The sequence below is a fragment of the Ceratotherium simum genome, chromosome 9, assembly GCF_057802395.1.
Source record: "Ceratotherium simum simum isolate JZ-2026a chromosome 9, ASM5780239v1, whole genome shotgun sequence".
Classification (NCBI taxonomy): domain Eukaryota; kingdom Metazoa; phylum Chordata; class Mammalia; order Perissodactyla; family Rhinocerotidae; genus Ceratotherium; species Ceratotherium simum.
The window spans coordinates 50,373,271-50,390,345 of record NC_141908.1 but is presented as its reverse complement, the minus strand read 5'-3'; the positions used below and the strand labels follow the sequence as shown (position 1 = coordinate 50,390,345).

Sequence of the window (17,075 nt, the reverse complement as noted above, 5' to 3'; positions counted from 1 at the left end):
GTATAAACCCCAACAGGATAAAGAGAAAAATTTAAATGGAACATTATTACATTTTTATTATTACACAAAAAACATTATGAGCAAACAATGAAATAACAATAATAAAAGAAAGAAAAAAAGCAGAAATCAAGAAAAATAGCTGCAGCCTTTTAGAATTTCATTAACTGATTCCCTCCCCTCCCCTCCCTGCCGTCTCTTGATTGATGAACTCTCCCGTGAGAGGATCAGGCAGGTTTCCCCCTCCCGGAGATTCTAAAACACTGTTCGGTCCAAGCTTACTCATAATACTGTGATAAGCAAGATAAAAGCAGGAACTGACATGAAAAGAAAAAAGAGGAGCCCACTTCAGGGACACAAATATCTCTGTTTCCTTACTAAGAAGGAAAATCGACACAAATAATTTTAACGTTGTTCTCTGGGCCAATCCAGCAGCACCGAGAGCCACCACTCATTGATCAAAGCCCAGATGGTATTGCCCGTGTGGAAAGCTGAGCTGGCCTTCGTCTGCACCTATTTTGAGATCCTCAGTATAAAAAGGAGCAATGGCAGTTTGATAGCAATTCAGAGAGGAAAAAGCCCAAGCAAAGCCAGAAAAGACGACCGAGCCGCTCTTGGTTTGGGGTTCTCCCGAGGAAAGTGCGGTGTCCACCACCGGAAAGAGAGGACGCATCAACACCTTTACGTGGAGCTTGGCACACGCCCCCAGTTACTTTGCCTGGGTTTCCAACAGTAACCCATAGAATTTCTGTTCATGTAATTGAAGGGAAAACTTATTCCATGTTTCTTATTCATTTACACTTCAGTCATCAAAATATCGATTTTTAAGAGTTATTTGAAGTATAAAAACCAAACAGAAACTTGGAGAACATGCTTAATAAAGCTTAGATGAAGTCTGCTCCTCCAACCCCAGCTTTGTCTGAAGAGCAGGGAGAAGGATTTGGCTCAGAGTAAAGAAATCAACTTAAATAAGAAGGAGGCAATCATCACGTTGCACATTTGACACTAATATAATGGGTCAATTATACCTCAACTAAAAAAGTTAAAAAAATAAAAAATAAGAAGGAAGTTATCAAACTATTGAGTTTAAAGCAAAATCCAAAATTGTCAACTATTTTTAAGTACATCCTGGTAACAGTTGGAATCACCCAGCGTCTCTCTGGCAAATTAATTGCTGAACAAGGAGATCGGAAAAATGGAGATATGGAGAAAAACAGGCAAGTAAAAGAGGGTGACTCGTTTAAGTGAAAAGATCAAGTTAAAGAAATTAGAACAGCAACATGCCTGAAAAAATTACATGATGAGCTCGAATAGCAGAAACATTCACAAAATACCAGATTTGAGGTATGTGCAGGTCTGACAATAGAGGCTTCTCCAGAGATGGTTCTCCTCTCCTCAGGGAAGTATCCCTAACTGTTCTGGTTTAATGAAATAAAGCAATACTGAAAGGGACTTCTCTGGAGGAGTAGAGTCCTTCCAAAGTCAGACTGATCTCTACAAGTCATTCATATTTCCCAAGAAAATTGAGCCAGTTCTTCACTGGACCATTTTGAAATAAGATGGAAAAGCATTTAACTATCAGGACAAAAAAAACGAAAACACCTTAGCGGGTGCTGCAAACTCAAATGTCTTTGGGGTCACCCAGGTAACATAAATGTGTGCAGTGTCAGGCAAAGAGGGTGGGGAGTGGTGGCCTTTGTGGTGAACTGAGAATGTACACCCCACCTAAAGACAATCAGGTTCAAAGTTTTTTAAAAAACACTGTGTCTGGCCAAACAAAACATATCTGATTACAACCAGAGGACCTCCTATTTGTGATTTCTTCTAGGGAGAAAGGGTCTAAACTGTAAGTCAGTAAGAGCTAGATATCCTTCTTTTGAAAATGAAAAGTGTCTCATTGTCTCCACCTCCAAATCTCCTCAAGTTCAAGCAACACTGCTACTCCCTGGGTTCCCCCTTCTTCTCTTTTTCCTCCACTCCCTAACCTCCTTGCCCCAAAGTAAAGCTCCAGTTCTATTTCCTGAAACACAGGCTGGTGACCGATTCCACAGGAACCGGAAGTACCCAGAGCCTCATTGCTGGATCTGGCAGATAAACAGTAACTGCAAATTCAACTGTCAAATCCAGGGCAACTCATCCTCACTTTTCATAAAATGCTGGCATTAGCATTAAAGGCCATATTAAAAAATCATAGCCTCTTCCTCAAACATAAGTCCAGGGATCTTCAAATTGCAAAAAGGGGAGATTCCAATATTTTTTATACGTTTGAAAACCACTCATTTAGTCCAATTCTCCCATTTTACAAAGATGTTAATTAATGGAGAGTTTAGACCAGATACCCAAGTTTTAATTTCTTGTCTACAGTGCTATTCTCCGCCATGAATGTTCTCAATTAGTTTGAGGTCTATGTATCAATGTCAGGAACATAGAAAGATATTCCTGAGAAGCTACATTTTCCTAGGTCTTGAGGTAAATCGGATAGAAACATGTCAGGGTCTGCTCCAAGAGGATGGGTTGAGGAGAGTGGCAACTAGACCAGTTTCCCCAGTGAACAGGCAACTGAGCAGAGGGGGCAGGTGCAGAGGAGCTGAGCTTATCTCTACCTATTCTCTCCCCTCCTGTGACATCACTTTTGGGGTCCCCTGCAAGGCTGCCCCTGAATTTAATCAGCTGTCACCTGTAGAAAAAAAGGTCAGAGTAGTAGACAGAGGGTCCATATCAGGTGATCATTTCAAGCTCTGGAACCTTCTCTGGAGTGAATCTGAACACAGGACACCCATCCCAAACCTCTAACGACCCCACCTTTGAGGTCACCAGGCTCACTGCAGTCTTGAACCTGGGGTCTCCCCCTGGTGTCCCCTGTGACAGTGCGAGGCAGATCACTGCTTTGGCCTGAAGGGCACCCTGTGGAATGAAACAAAGGAGGAAATTCTCAAGGTTATGCTCCCACACCTGGATGAATTACCAAAGTGGGTGATACAACCTGGCTAAGGAAACCCACACTCGTCTTACAGTTTGAGGCTCCAAGGTGATAAATCTCACCAACAGATTTGGCACTTATTTTTAAGATTTAATATAGTGTGGTTGGAAAGGGCATAATAGGAGGGAACAGGAGAATTAATAACTGTTCTGGTTAGACTCCCTACTAGCTTGGTAACACTGGGTAATTTGGGGAACCTCTGTCTCATTCATCGCATTAGTCAAATAGGGAGCTGGGTGACAAACAGAGGTCATGAGTGCACCAGGCCAGGGCTCCTGGTTTGACGACTGGATGGGTTTCCTATTGCCTTTTCAGATGCTACCACCAGGGAAGTAAAAAGAGGGGCAAGGTCTCCTCTTCCCTCCACATCTCTGCCCCTCAGGCACGCCTTTCCCCTCCTTTCATCTTGCAGCCCTGTTCACTAACTGTTGTGAGTTGACAACCAATAATGCTGTCACGGAAAAGATGGGCTACACACTCTACTCGGTTAAGGAATATCACAATTGCAGATTTTTATCATCTAGTCAGCTTAGTTCATGTTGATAAACACCTAAATACTTGTCTACCAAAACAGCTGATGGCTCGGGTGGAAAAATACTTAAGGGTTTATCTCAGCTGTCACATGTCTTCTTCCATTCTCCATGACCCTCAAGGTCATGATGGGTTGAAGATGTTCCAATGTCTCAGACTACCTCAGGTATCTGGAGAGTGCAGGTTCTTTCCAGTTGGATCCTCTGGCTTTAGAATATTCTTCAGGCTCTGCCCTGAGGCAGTCAACCCTAACCAATTCTGTCCCATCTCATTTCTCCCTGGCCTGTGATCTAGACTTTGTTCTCTCTTGTCCTACACCATCCTGACTCTGGCTGTTTCTAATTTTGCCAGCAGTACTTCCAGATATACCATATTACAATATTTGGGATCTCTGACTTTTCTCCTTTTTTATTTCCTTGGATGGGATATTTTTCATCCTGTCCCTCTCCCTCCTTCTGGGTGACTCTCCTACCTCAGGCATCACCTTCCCACACTCAGCCTGGTGGCACTGGATGTCTCCATTCTTTTAAGGTGGCCCAGTCAATAGCCCCATGTTAAGTAATGCTGGCTGCCTCAGACTACACTTAAAGAGGCACAGTCCCTCTCGAATGGAGCTTGCATTCCAATATACAGAGTAAGAATAAAAAAGAGATAAAAGATGTGAAAGCATCCTGAAACTTTTAAGGGGTATACTGGGTAGACTGGTGTTCTTTCACAATTCATTTCTACCTAGAACCTCAAAATGTGACCTTACGTGGAAATAGGGTCTTTGCAGATGAAATTAGTTTAAGATGAGGTTATGCTGGATTAAGGTGGGTCTTAAATGATTAGTGTCCTTATAAGAAGGCTTTTGAAGACAAAGAGAGACACAGGGAGAATGCATGTGACAACAGAATCTGAGAGTGGAGTGATGGGTCTACAAGCTAAGGAGCACCAAGGACTGCCAGGAACCACCAGAAGCTAGGAGAGACATATGGAAAGAATTCTCCCTCAGAGCCTCCAGTCGAAACCAACCTTGCTGACACCTTGATTTTGGCCCTCTAGTCTCCTGAACTGTGAGAAAATAAATTTCTGTTGTTTTAAGCTACAAAGTTTGGGGTAATTTGTTACAGCAGCCCTAGGAAACTAATATGAGACGGGGAAGCTGACTCATGTTAAGGATTAAAACAGAAGAGAAGAAAAAGATCAGGTATGTGCATTCAGGCTGGGGGTTGGGGGGAATTAGGAACAGGAGCCAAGGAATTATCCATTATTTTTATTTAACAAACACCAATGTATGGATTATTATGTTCTATGCATTGTTCTCAGCCCTTTACAAAAATTAACTCATTTAATCCTCATAGTAACTCTAAGAAGTAGAGACCACTATTATTCCCATTTTACAGCTGAGGAAACTGAGGCACAGGGAGGTTAAATGACTTGCCCAAGAGTCACACACAGCCGAAGAGTGGGAGAGCTAGGGTTCGAACTCAATCAATTTTGCCCTAAAGTCTGAATTCCTGAATATTACATCGGGAATCTCTGACCTTTCTCCGTCTTTATTTCCCCATTTAGCAGCCCCATTTACTTAAACATTTAAAAATCATTAACCCCTACTAACTTATTTTTTCCTTTATAAGTAGAAGTAAAAATTCAGACTTTATTTCTTTCACATAGCTGGGCCTCTGAGGTCCCACAGATCAGCTGCTGCAGGAGGAGGCTCTGGCCTGGCTTGGAGTGTGATGACCCGCTCAGAGGACAGACCCAGGCGTTGTTTCCAGCAAGGATACTGTCTGGGTAGATTTCCTGGTTGGTGATCTAGGCTAGGTAAGCTTTTCTGCCCTCATAATGGACCTGGCAAAGGGTGCCCACTGTACCTGGCAGAGAAGGCGCATACAGATGAGGCACAAAAGCCCAGCCTTGCCCTCCTAACTGCTGCTGGCCGATTGCACAAGGAGCCGGTGTGGTTTCTGGCTAGAGTGACAGCTGGTCAGCAGCCATCTTATCAGAATATAAAGAAGCCAACTTGTGGGAGGTCCGACAGGCAAATGCCACCAAAAGCAGCACCAAGAAAGTCAAATTCTTTTCTTAAAAAATAGAATCTCATTGACATATATATATATATTTTTTTTCTACAGCCACATCAGAAACCCTGGACTTCACACATAACAACTCTAATAATTTCAGGCCTCCAAGAGCATTTTCCACTTTGATTCTTTAGTACTTAATTCCAGTCATTATCCCAGTCAAACTTCGAGTTCAAAGAAAGTCTTGCCTGGTAATCACTTTCTCTAATTCAGAAACTAAGGAAGATTTTCCCTTATCCTAGAGATCAGTTTCTCGCCTGCCCTGGAACATCACTGTCTGGGGAATTCCCCTTCCCTTCAAGCATCTGGGGACTGTTTCTCTCTTCTCTTCCGATTCTCAGCAGCCTCGGGTTGTATTTATTTCTTATAATTGATGCCCTAGCCTGCTTCCAAAAAGGATTGGAGGTAGCTTCATAGATGTTTGCTTCTTGTGGCTCTGTTAATTGGCTCTGGCTTAGTACTCCTCTCAAGCCTGGGGCAGGTGTGCTCGTCCTGGTTCCATTTGAGACTGTCCTTCTTTTTTTTTAAGACTTTATTTTTTTAGATCAGTTTTAGGTTCACAGAAAACTTTAGGGGAAGGTACAGAGATTTCCCACTTACCCTCTACCCCTACACATGCACAGCCTTTCCCATTATCAACATCCTCTACCAGAGTGGGACATTTGTTACAATTGATGAACCTACATTGACACATCATAATTACCCAAAGTCCACAGTTTACGTTATGGTTCACTCTCGGTATTGTACGTTCTATGGTTTTGACAAATGTATAATCACGTGTTTCCATCATTATGGTATCCGTATTCTTGCTGCTGTAAAAATCCTCTGTGCTTGCCTATTCATTCCTCCCTGTGACAACCCTCCACCCTGCCCCTGACAACTCCTGGCTACCACTGATCTTTTTAATGTCTCCATAGTTTTGCCTTTACCAGAATATCATATATTTGGAATCATACAGTATGTAGCCTTTTCAGATTGGTTTCTTTCACTTTGTAATATGCATTTAAGCTTCCTTCTTGTCTTTTCATGGCTTGATAGCTCATTTCTTTTTAGCACTGAATAATATTCTATTGTGTGGATGTACTACAGTTTATTGATCCATTCACCTATCGAAGGATATCTTGGTTGCGTCCAACTTTTGGCAATTATGAATAAAGTTGCCTCAGACATCTGTGTGCAGGTTTTTGTGTAGACATAAGTTTTCAACTCCTTGGGTTAAATACAAAATAGTGTGATTACTGGATCACATGGAAGAGTATCTTTACTTTTGTAAGAAACTGCCATGCTGTCTTCCAAAGTGACTGCACCATTTTGCATTCCCACCAGCAATGAATGAGAGTTCCTGTTGCTCCCCATTCTCAACATCATTTGATGTTGTCAGTATTCCAGAGTTTGGCTGTTCTAGTAGATATGTAATGGTATCTCATTGTTTTAATTTGCATTTCCCTAAAGACATACAATGTGGAGCATCAGACTATCTCCTCTTGATGGGAAAAAAATAATATTTTATGTTGTTTTTGTGACCACCCCAAAAGCATCAGCAGAGTGTTCTGCACAGACAGAATGTGAGGAAAATGTTGTGGGAGAAAGACAGAAGATTAGGAGTTAGGCAGTCTGGATTGCAGGGAGATTTCTTAGCCACCATCTGTAAAATGGGGTAAGATTCCTAGCCTACTTCTTAGGGTTACTATGATATTTACAGGAATAAGGTGAGTCAAAGTGCTTTGTATAAACTGTAAATTGCTATGCAAAAGTATAAGATGTTAGGAAAATAAGTATTTCTGTTGATCAATCAAGAAGGAAATAACTCCCACCTTTAGGATCATTCCAGCTTACACAGCTCTAGTTTCCTATAAAGCAAAGTTATTTACTTTCCTATAAATTTTTCTTAAAAAGATAAAGTTTTGAATGTTTATAGCAGCTTTATTCATAATCACGAAGAACTGGAAACAAATGTCCTTTAGCTGGTAAATGGACAACGTTGTGGTACATCCATATGCTGGAATTTTGCTCAGCAATGAAAAAGAACGAACTATTGATAAACCCAACAACACTGATGAACCTCAAAAGCATTATGCTAAGTGAAAGAAGCCAGATTCAAAAGTCAACATACTATATGACTCCATTTATATGACATTTTGGAAAAGGCAAAATTATAGGGACAGAAAACCCATTAGTGGTTGCCAGGAGCTGAGGATGTGGGAGGGATGGACAACAAAAGGGGCATGAGGGAACTTTCTGGAAATGTTCTTTTTCTTGATTGTGGAGGGGGTTACCTGACTGTATGTGTTTGTCCAATTTTATCAAACTGTTTGAGTTTTACTGTATGTAAGTATTTACCTCAATAAATCTGACTTTTAAAAAGTTATCAGAATTCAAAAAAATAAAAGGATGAAGCCTTCTTCTCCTCAAACTGGATTGTTCCTGGAAAGCAGGATCCAATTGCTTCTAACCTGCTAGGAGGAGATTCTGGTGGGGAGAGCCTTGCTGTGGATGAGGGACCCTTCACAAACATTTGCATCATTGACCATAGCTGGTTTTGACACTAAGCACTTGGCTCAAAGTCTATGAAATTAGCAGGCTCTTGTTGGTTGTATATCTCAACCGTCACAACTTTATTGATGAGAATGGCTACCAGCTGTCACCTCTGCCTCTGCCTCTGTGTTTGGCAATTCAGACTTCACGGCCACAGCAAATCAAGCCATGATCCTGCTATGGCTTTTCGTGTTGGGGTTTGAACTCCTGGCCAAATGGCTGTCGCTCAGCTGTTATGCTGCCAATCACCCGTCACTATGGGTTAAACATGATAGGTACACGGAGATCTTCCAACTTCTCAGACATCTGAAAGGCGACTTGCTTTCCATACCAGCAGGCAGCAAATCTGGGTGATATTTAAGTCCTGGATTTTAGATTTCTGACTTTGTGGAAGGGGGTGAGGGGGGGACTTGCTATTTTACAGAACAAGTTGCAGAAGGGCTTCAAACCAGTAAGTGAGAAAAATGATGTCAGTAGGACACCACCTAAGTCTTAACAATTTACACATATGAATCAAGTTCTCAGCAAGTTGGAGCACAACTCTTTATAGAAACAAAAATAAAACCACCTGAATTCTTTCACATGTTATTATCATATTCTTATGTGTCCCAGTCAAAAAGCAAGACATAAGTTGAGATTTGGAAAATTCTCTCTTTTATACAGCTTTTATTGTAACTGTATTTGAGATTTGACAGGTACTATTTTTTTCTCTGAAAGTGAGAGAAATAGTTTCATCTTTTTGAAGTTATAACATTATTATGCTCACCAGAGAAGAGTATTTCACAGATTGATTATTTTTTCCCAGTGAAGTTCATATTTAGGAAGGGGGTACAGAGAGGGAACTAACATTTACTGAATATCTACCATGTGTTGGTAATGTGCAGGATGCTTTGCATATATAATCTGCTATTATCTTCACAATAGTCCTGAGAATTAGGCCTTAATGAGTCCCATTTTATAGCTGAGGAAACTAAGGCTAAGAAGTTAAGTGATTTTCCCCAAACGATATGACAAATAGCGGCACAGCCGGGATTTAACTCAACTGTTGTGACTCCAAAGTCCCCACACTTAGGATGGTATATAAAACTCTTCCCAATGCTTTGACTGGTACTCTATGTCCATGTGCCATATCCAAGATGGAAACTAATAGTAGAGCATGGTCTACTGGAAAGAGCATTGGCTGAAGACTCAGAAGAGGGCTCTCATATCAACTCTTAAAGTCACGTAACACATAAGGAGAGACAACTTATTTGAACTCTATGTGTTTCTGTTTCATCTGTTAAGGGGGACAACAAAATCTGCCTTTCTACACACAGGAGTTTTTAAGGGAAAAAAATATGATCATTCTTGCCATAGCACAGTTCATTTTTTCCCTAAATGTTTCTTTACTATTATGTGGATACAGCCTAAATAACTAATAAAGGTTATAAAATATTATACTACATTTTATGATTCTATATGGAAAAAAACTTGAAAAAAATGTAAAGACATACAGTAAAGGCAACTTGAGTGTGTTGTTGACCACAATAATGTTGCCCCACTCAATGCTGAGGTGGTAAAGGTACCATTTCAGGTACTACCTCTTTGCAGCCAGATGCTGGGGCTCTATATGAGGTCCACGATGGAGAAATTGATTCCAAACTGAAGAGGTTTGGAAATTTTAATATTGAGACGTGGGGAGGCCAACTGCTGCACCAAAGTTTCATCTTGAACACATTTCCGCGCCATGTCAATATGACATCAGGCACAAGCAGACCTCAAGCTCATGTTGGCTTTGCAGCTTCCTCTTTGTGCTTCAGGTGAATAGTATCTTGCCCTCTGGGTGTTTAATTCTAACATGAGCAATAATTGATTCCATAGCAAAGAACGTTCCTCTGCATTCCAAGTTATTTCAGGGCAAGAATTCTATTGTTTGTGCCCAAGCAAGGTTTGGCAGTGCCCATTTCTTGACAGAAACCTTGAAACCACAGGCTGGGCCTTCTCTCTGCTATAAACCATTTCCTCTAAGCCGTGCTTCGGGGGATCTCTGTATGTCCTGAGCCTACTCACAGACAAAAACGTTTTCCCAAAGTCAATCACAATGCTTGTCCCCCCAAACATTCTCCCCCTCCAAAATGCTCAGCCTATAGCTGTCAGAAATCAGCCTCAGCTTTTTACTCACAGAGAGTTAAAGAAACTCAGCGTGCAAGAAGACTGAGCAAGACCCCGTGCATAAGCCCGAAGGGCACCCTGTCTTCTGTTAAAGGTTTAGAAGACTGTAGAGCTAGTATGCAGTTCACAATTCATCTCGAGCCCAGATGCACCCGTCAATTCTTTCCTCTAAATGTTTCTTTACTCTTGTGTGGATATGGCCTAAAACACCAGGAAAGGGCAGGCAGCTGGTCCTGCCCGATGCCCAAGAAGGTTTTGGAACTTGTCTTCTCTCACATTTTGAGGAATTAAGCTTTTGCGTGAAATGACCAGGAATCTTTCTAAGAGATAGAAATGAAGTTAATGAAGAAATAGTGAGGGCCGGCCCAGTGGCGTAGTGGATAAGTTCATGCACTCCCCTTTGGTGGCCTGGGGTTCGCAGGTTCCGATCCTGCGCACGGACCTATGCACCGCTTATCAAGCCATGCTGTGGCAGGCATCCCTCATATTAAAAAAAAGTAAAGGAAGATGAGCATGGATGTTAGCCCAGGGCCAATCTTCCTCAGCAAAAAGAGGAGGATTGGCAATGGACGTTAGCTAAGGGCTAATCTTCCTCACCAAAACAAAACAAAAAAAGAAATAGTGGAATGGAGAAAGAATGACAAATAGAGACGTGGAAAGGAATGAGAGATGACATGCTTGTTTTCCTTCTGTTTGTTCAAAGTGGACCTTTTCCTTTAATGATACGTTCACTTGACCTCCCTCTACTGTTTGGCTAGTGATCAGCAATTTGCTTATGCACAGAATGAATTTTTCATTCATTATCAGAATGAAAAATATTTACTGTAATCATTTCTACCTTCAAGAAGCATGAGTCATTTCAATGTATATCCTTAGCTATATTTTATAATGATTTTTACTCTATGTATTGCACTACAGTTTTATAGAACTCCCTTCCAATGAGTGTCGACGTAACGTAGAGTCCCTAATGTATACAAACAGCATCCCTCTGAGGGAGCGCATGTTTTACAGCTCTCTGTATTGGAGATGGAAAATTTGAAGCTCAAAATTGTTCACCGTGGTAGCCCAGCATAAAATATGTGCTTAACAAATAGTAGCTGAATAAGTGAATGAAAGAAAGAAATCTCCTACTTTAAAATATAATTGTCCTACACACCTAGGGATATTTCTGGAAATCTAATTCCAAGAAATTGTTGCAACTACCTATCATTGCCAACCCACCAACAGTGCTAAAGGAACCTGCCTTGTAAAGTTAGAAAAGTCTAGGAGGAGGCCTTACCCTGAGAGAGGTTTAAAAGTTCAGGCAGTTTTAAACACTGAAAACTTGGTTCTGTTATGATGTAGGGTCAGGCTTCTAAAAGAAGTTAAATAGCCTCTGTCAAGTTGCTATCAGAAACTGGGTCCCAGTGTGCTAGAGCCTGTCTGGATGAGTTGTTTGCTTTTCCCTCTGGATGCAGCATTTAAAGCAACTCCCCTCTGCTGGCATCACAAGATTCACCCAGCGGTTCCAGCTGCAGCTGGTTTAAAATGCCTGTTCACAGGCTCAAGGAAGGTGTCCCCTGGGCCTTGGCAGAATCACAGAAGATGCTCTGAAAAGCACTTTCCCCAAAGGGCATCAGAAGGAGAAATGGCCATTGTTTTTAGCACTATTTTTATCTTCTGATAACATCTGTGTTTTTGGAAGGGCCAAGGGGAGAGTAAGCAGGAAGCTGATCAGAGGACAGGGAGAAAGAGAGAACAACAATTTCCACGGCACAGAAGCAATTAGATGAAAATGTGCTGTAAACCAATGGGCTCTTCCTGCTCCTGGTGGGCAGGGGGATGAGAAAAGAAGGGGGCTGAAGGAGCGCTCCTCCTGGGAGATACTCTTTGAAATTCCGTTCTCGCCCCTAGGGCTCTACTGTCACCTACCTGAGGCATTTCCCCTCTGAGACAGGAGGCCCACCACTTTGCTCTCATTTAAAAACCAGATCTTGAATTAGAGGGACAATTTTAAAGCCAATGCTTTAAAAAACTTAAAGAATGAGCCATTGTAGGTCTTTTAAAAATTCCCTGCAAGTTGTTTGTTTTGATATTATTTACTGAGGACTTTGTGCATTTTTAATTAAATAAATCGAGTTACACCCACTTTCTGAAACTTAAGAGTTCATTTAAAAAAATAATAGATTAGTAACGGAAGACATATAAGTTGTTAGTTTTTACTTAGAATATCCCATCTATCTGAACACTAATATGTGCAATCTTATTTTTCTGATTAAAAAAGTACACATTTTTAATTCTTTGGTGTTTAAAGGAGTGTGTTTTCCCATGGCAAGAGCCTATTATCAGCATTAACCAATAATAAAAACACAACAAAACATGCCACTTCTCACCAAGGTGACAAAGTTGTTTTTCCCCAAAAAGGAAACTGATAAACTATACTTTTGCTCAGGATCCCTGGCTCTCTCTCCCTGAGCTCCCCACGTCTCATCAAGCCCCTTTATTGCGGGGCGCAATGGTATACACATAGGAAATGTATGCGCGTGTACCTAGGGTATTTTTTCCGTTTGTTTTCTCTTCCAGCATTTGATCACTGGCTGGTGAACTGTTTGGGCCCGCAGAGATCTCTAGACCACCAGCTCATGTATTTGAAAGGCATCTGTTTATTTTGAAAATGCAAATGTGGCCTACCTCAAAGACTGACAGGCAAGAAATGACCCACTGAGCAAGAGGAGAGGTTTCCAATCTGGAGCCCTGTCCCTCCCTCTATCACACCGAGATCACTCGCTGTCAGAACCACTTCAACAAGACCCGGGAATCTGAGCGAAGGGCCCACAATTAAAATGAGCAGGCTCATCTCTCTCTTTCAAGAATTAGCCAGGCAGATCATTTCTCACCTTGTTTAAAGTAATGATGAGGTCATTTACAAAAGGCCTTTGAAATGGTGGCTCCTAGACCAAGGGCTGCCTGGAGGAGGGCCCCAGAACAGGGACACTGGCCTCCTAATAGCGGCAGCCCAGTCCTGGAGACGGATTCTCGGAGAAAGCCCAGGAAGGTTAATACCCCCACTTTGATCTCTGTCAAGGCATACCAGCAAGAATTAATTTACATTTCAGATGAAAAACGTTGACAGCATGAAAAGGCATCTTGTTTCTGGTATGTGAATGTGCCGTAATAGATCGGGAATTCTGAAAGGAAGTTCTGAGGAAGCTAAAGGGATAAGCTGCGTGGCTGCTTTTATTGGGAAGGAGATGAAAGGAAAACAAATTTCAATATGTGCTGCTCTGTAGCAACATGTAGGCCAAATGCTTCCTAAATTTCAAGGGCTGCTCTTTTAAAAATATATAACATATCTGAGCGACACCATAAAAAAAAAGACTATGGGCCAGAACTTGAAATCTAAACAAACGCATTCCATAGAGTCTAAATTTCAAATGAAATAATTTGTTGAAAAAATAATCAATTAGAGAATAACTCAGAAAACAACCAGAAATGGTTGTGCTATGATAACATCCCTAGGACACATCCTGCAGGCTTCAAAAATAAGGGAACTGCTGTCTGGGGCTTGTTCCACTTGGAAACATCCTAGTGGCATGAAGGGGAGCCTGTAATAAGAGGATTACGCTTTAGGAAGAGCACACCCCAAAATAGAGAATCGGAATGAGTTGCTTTGCTTTTTAGATAAACACAATCTTGCCTTCAAATCTAAAGACAAGAGAAACATTCTCAAATAAAAGTAAACTGCCCATAAAATTGCAAATTACCCTATCCGTGCATCTTTACTGCTAACACAAAACCAGCACCTCAATTCCTGTCCACAGTGTTGGCTGAAGGGCAGACACTCCGCCTGCTTTTTCTCTGGCTGCCACACACTATTTCCAGGAGGGAGAGGTGGCCTTAGTACTATGCTCAATGTCTTCATGCTCGCCCAAGCCCCTGGAGACTCGGTTAATGGGAGTTCTCGATGCCACCTGATAAGCGGGAACACTGGCTGCCAGGCTAACGAAGTGGGGTGCTTGCAAAAGTGAAAAGAAAACGGGAGCACCTTAAAGAAATGTGTTTTCTCTGGTTCCACTAAACAAAATTATCCTTCCATGGTACCATGGCATAGATGCTGCACTGAAAACATGCAGTCATGACTGCCCTGATATCGTGATGACGAAGCAGACCTGTTTCTGCTTTTATGCAGCATTCACTTGGCCATAACAGAGTGCAAACAGAGGGAGCTCTCTAAAGATGATTTTCAGACAGGGAAAATTTGATTTATGATCCTATATACTGGACTCAGTGGATCAATAATATATAAGCTCAAAGTTTATATTTTAAAACATATGTTGGGCTTTGGGCCAAACTACAAGATCAGAAATCAGTCCAGTCTCTTCTCTTAATGGGGGGCCGAGAGTGCGTGTGTCGGGAGGTGCGCAAGCAGGGAACAAACACTTTGAGTCGTCTTTCTTAAGCTGCAACTAGAATTGCACGCTTGTTCCTGACTCTTTGAAGTTGTAGAGCTTAGAGTTCCTAGGAGATGGTATTAAAAGTTAACATTTGCATTTAAATGACACCCCTTCCTCCCAAATATTTTGGTTTTGAATGAAGATGTCAGGCCTATACAGTGACCTAAGAGAGTTCTGAGAAGTGTCCCTGGAGCCAGGTTCTGGACAGGGACCTCCTAGAAAGGTTGCAGCTGTTTAATTGAAGAGTGTGCTTCAAGCGCAGCAGTGTCTGAAACTCTATCCCTCTCCCTGCTGCTGAATCCACTGGACTGGCCATTTCTCTCTCATTCTGTTTCCAATTTCTTGTGCTCTTGGAGCTCCTGGCGTGCTCTGAGGCCAGTTTCTTCCAGAGCCTCAATTACGCATATGCAGCTTCAAATGACAAGGGAGCCTACCCTGGCACCCACTGTGGATACCACCATTTGCAGAAGAGCAGAGTGACCCAGGAGTCAGGGAGGGGATGGATGAGCCAGGAACCAGAGTTCACAGCCCTCTGGGAGCCAAGGCCAAGCTGAGCCACAAGAGCCACCTGGTGCTCACCCTGCGGGGCCCAGAGGACCACGTTAGCCACACACAGGCCTGGGTGTGGGAAACTCAGTTTGCTGGGAAAGTCCTTGAGCTATTCCTATCTCTGTGATGCTAAGACAGGGGCCTTGCATTAGACTCCAAGAATTCCAAGGAGAATTCCAAGGTTAGGAGGCAGCTTCCAGACCTTTTTAGCCAATGCTCTCATGTCACAGATGAGGGAGGTGTGACTCTAAGAGGCAAAGGGATGTGTTTAGTCAGCAATATGTGAAGTTCACTGTATCAAGACTACCTGTGTTGAAGTGCCGGCTCTGCCACTGACTAGCAGTGTGATCATGGACAAGTTACTTCACTTCTCTGTGCCTTGGTTTCCACCTCTATAAAATTGGCAATATAAGAGTACCAACTGAGAGAATCCTTAGCCAATTATGGCAAGCAGCAAATGCTCACTGTTGGCCTCATCATCTTCACACAAGGGGTGTGTCAGAACATGTACTAGAACTCCCCACTAGAACTCTTTACTCCTATTTCAGTGCTCCTGATTTATTAACCTTTCAGCTTTTCCAAACTCATATGAACTTACCCACAGAATATTTCTAAGTGGATACTATGAAAATGACGTTTTAATTACCTGCTTGAATATGAACAGCAGACTCACTCCTTCTGTTGCTTATTTTCTTAAATTTCCTCCGAGCATCATATCCTCTCCAGGCTAAAAATATAAAACCATGTGCTAGGAATGACATTAATTTAGGAACGTGCCAGAGAATTGATATAAGCTGTTTCCCCTCCAACCTACTACCCCTCTCCTCCTCCCTCCTGCTTTCTCACTGAACAAAATAAGCAGAGATACGTGAGTGATGATCGAGAAGAGGGGCCTCTCTGTACTCTCAGCTTGGCTTCCAAGATGCTTCTGAGGAGTTATTTTTGTTCAGGCAATGAGTTTCCAGAACACTCTGGATTCCCCTTACACATCACTTGGGATCCCTATCCCAGGTGAGGTGGTTGGTTCCCTGTCATTCCAATCCAACGAGGAAGCTCTATCTTCAGGACTTGGGTGAGAAGGAACTGAAATAGCCTGGCCCATTCCATATCTTTTATTTGGGAGGAAGGTGTAAACATGAATGTTGAAGGAGAGAAAAATAAAGAGGGGAGTCAAAGGAATCATTACCAGCACAACACTTGCATTTGTTGAGGGTGAACCATGTGCCAAGAACTGTGATAAGGGAGGAAAGAGGAGAATGAGCGATGGGCAGGGAAAGGCAAAGGAAATGGACGGAGAGAAGAGAAAGAGGGAATCTCAGGGGTGTGTTGAGTCCTTTAGAAACAGAACTGGAGCATTAAGCTTCCCACCAGGAGCATGACCGCCTCTCCTTTTTGCTCCCCCCATAAACATCACAACTCTCCATGCTGCTGAGTGAGGGCGTGAAGTCCAGAGTGGACGTGATGATTCCGGGTTATGAGAACACGAAATCATCTGCTATGTTCAAGATCTGGCACTTTCACAACCACTCATCACAGGAGCGCAAAAGCTGTTTGTAACACAAATGACACACACGTGTGCAAAGAGGCACTGACTGGGCTGGGCATATAAGAGAGCCTAGTGATTTGTTCCCTTGGTTAACAAGCTCTGTCTGGGCTAGAAGAGCCTTCTGGAAGAGACAATAGTGATTCTGATGCTGAAAACCTGGTAATGGACCTGAAATGTATATTGTTGGTCACCTGGGAGCTGGGGTGCATGGATTTGGGTTTTACAGCCATCCACTTCATACTGCCTCTATCTTGCCACTCGTTGCAGTGTATTGTGATGGCTTGTTT

The 17,075-nt window shown here is 42.3% G+C and overlaps 1 protein-coding gene across 1 annotated transcript in view; it reads right to left on the bottom strand.

Moving 5' to 3' along the window:
- Positions 1-17,075, bottom strand: part of MYO3B (myosin IIIB) — a 429,858-nt gene that overhangs the window by 107,283 nt on the left and 305,500 nt on the right. The window contains exons 29-30 of the mRNA XM_087434928.1: positions 15,889-15,969; positions 2,800-2,901 (exon numbers count right to left, since the gene is read on the bottom strand). Of these exons, the coding sequence (XP_087291054.1) occupies positions 2,800-2,901; positions 15,889-15,969 (183 nt within the window). The remainder of the gene's footprint in view (positions 1-2,799; positions 2,902-15,888; positions 15,970-17,075) is intronic.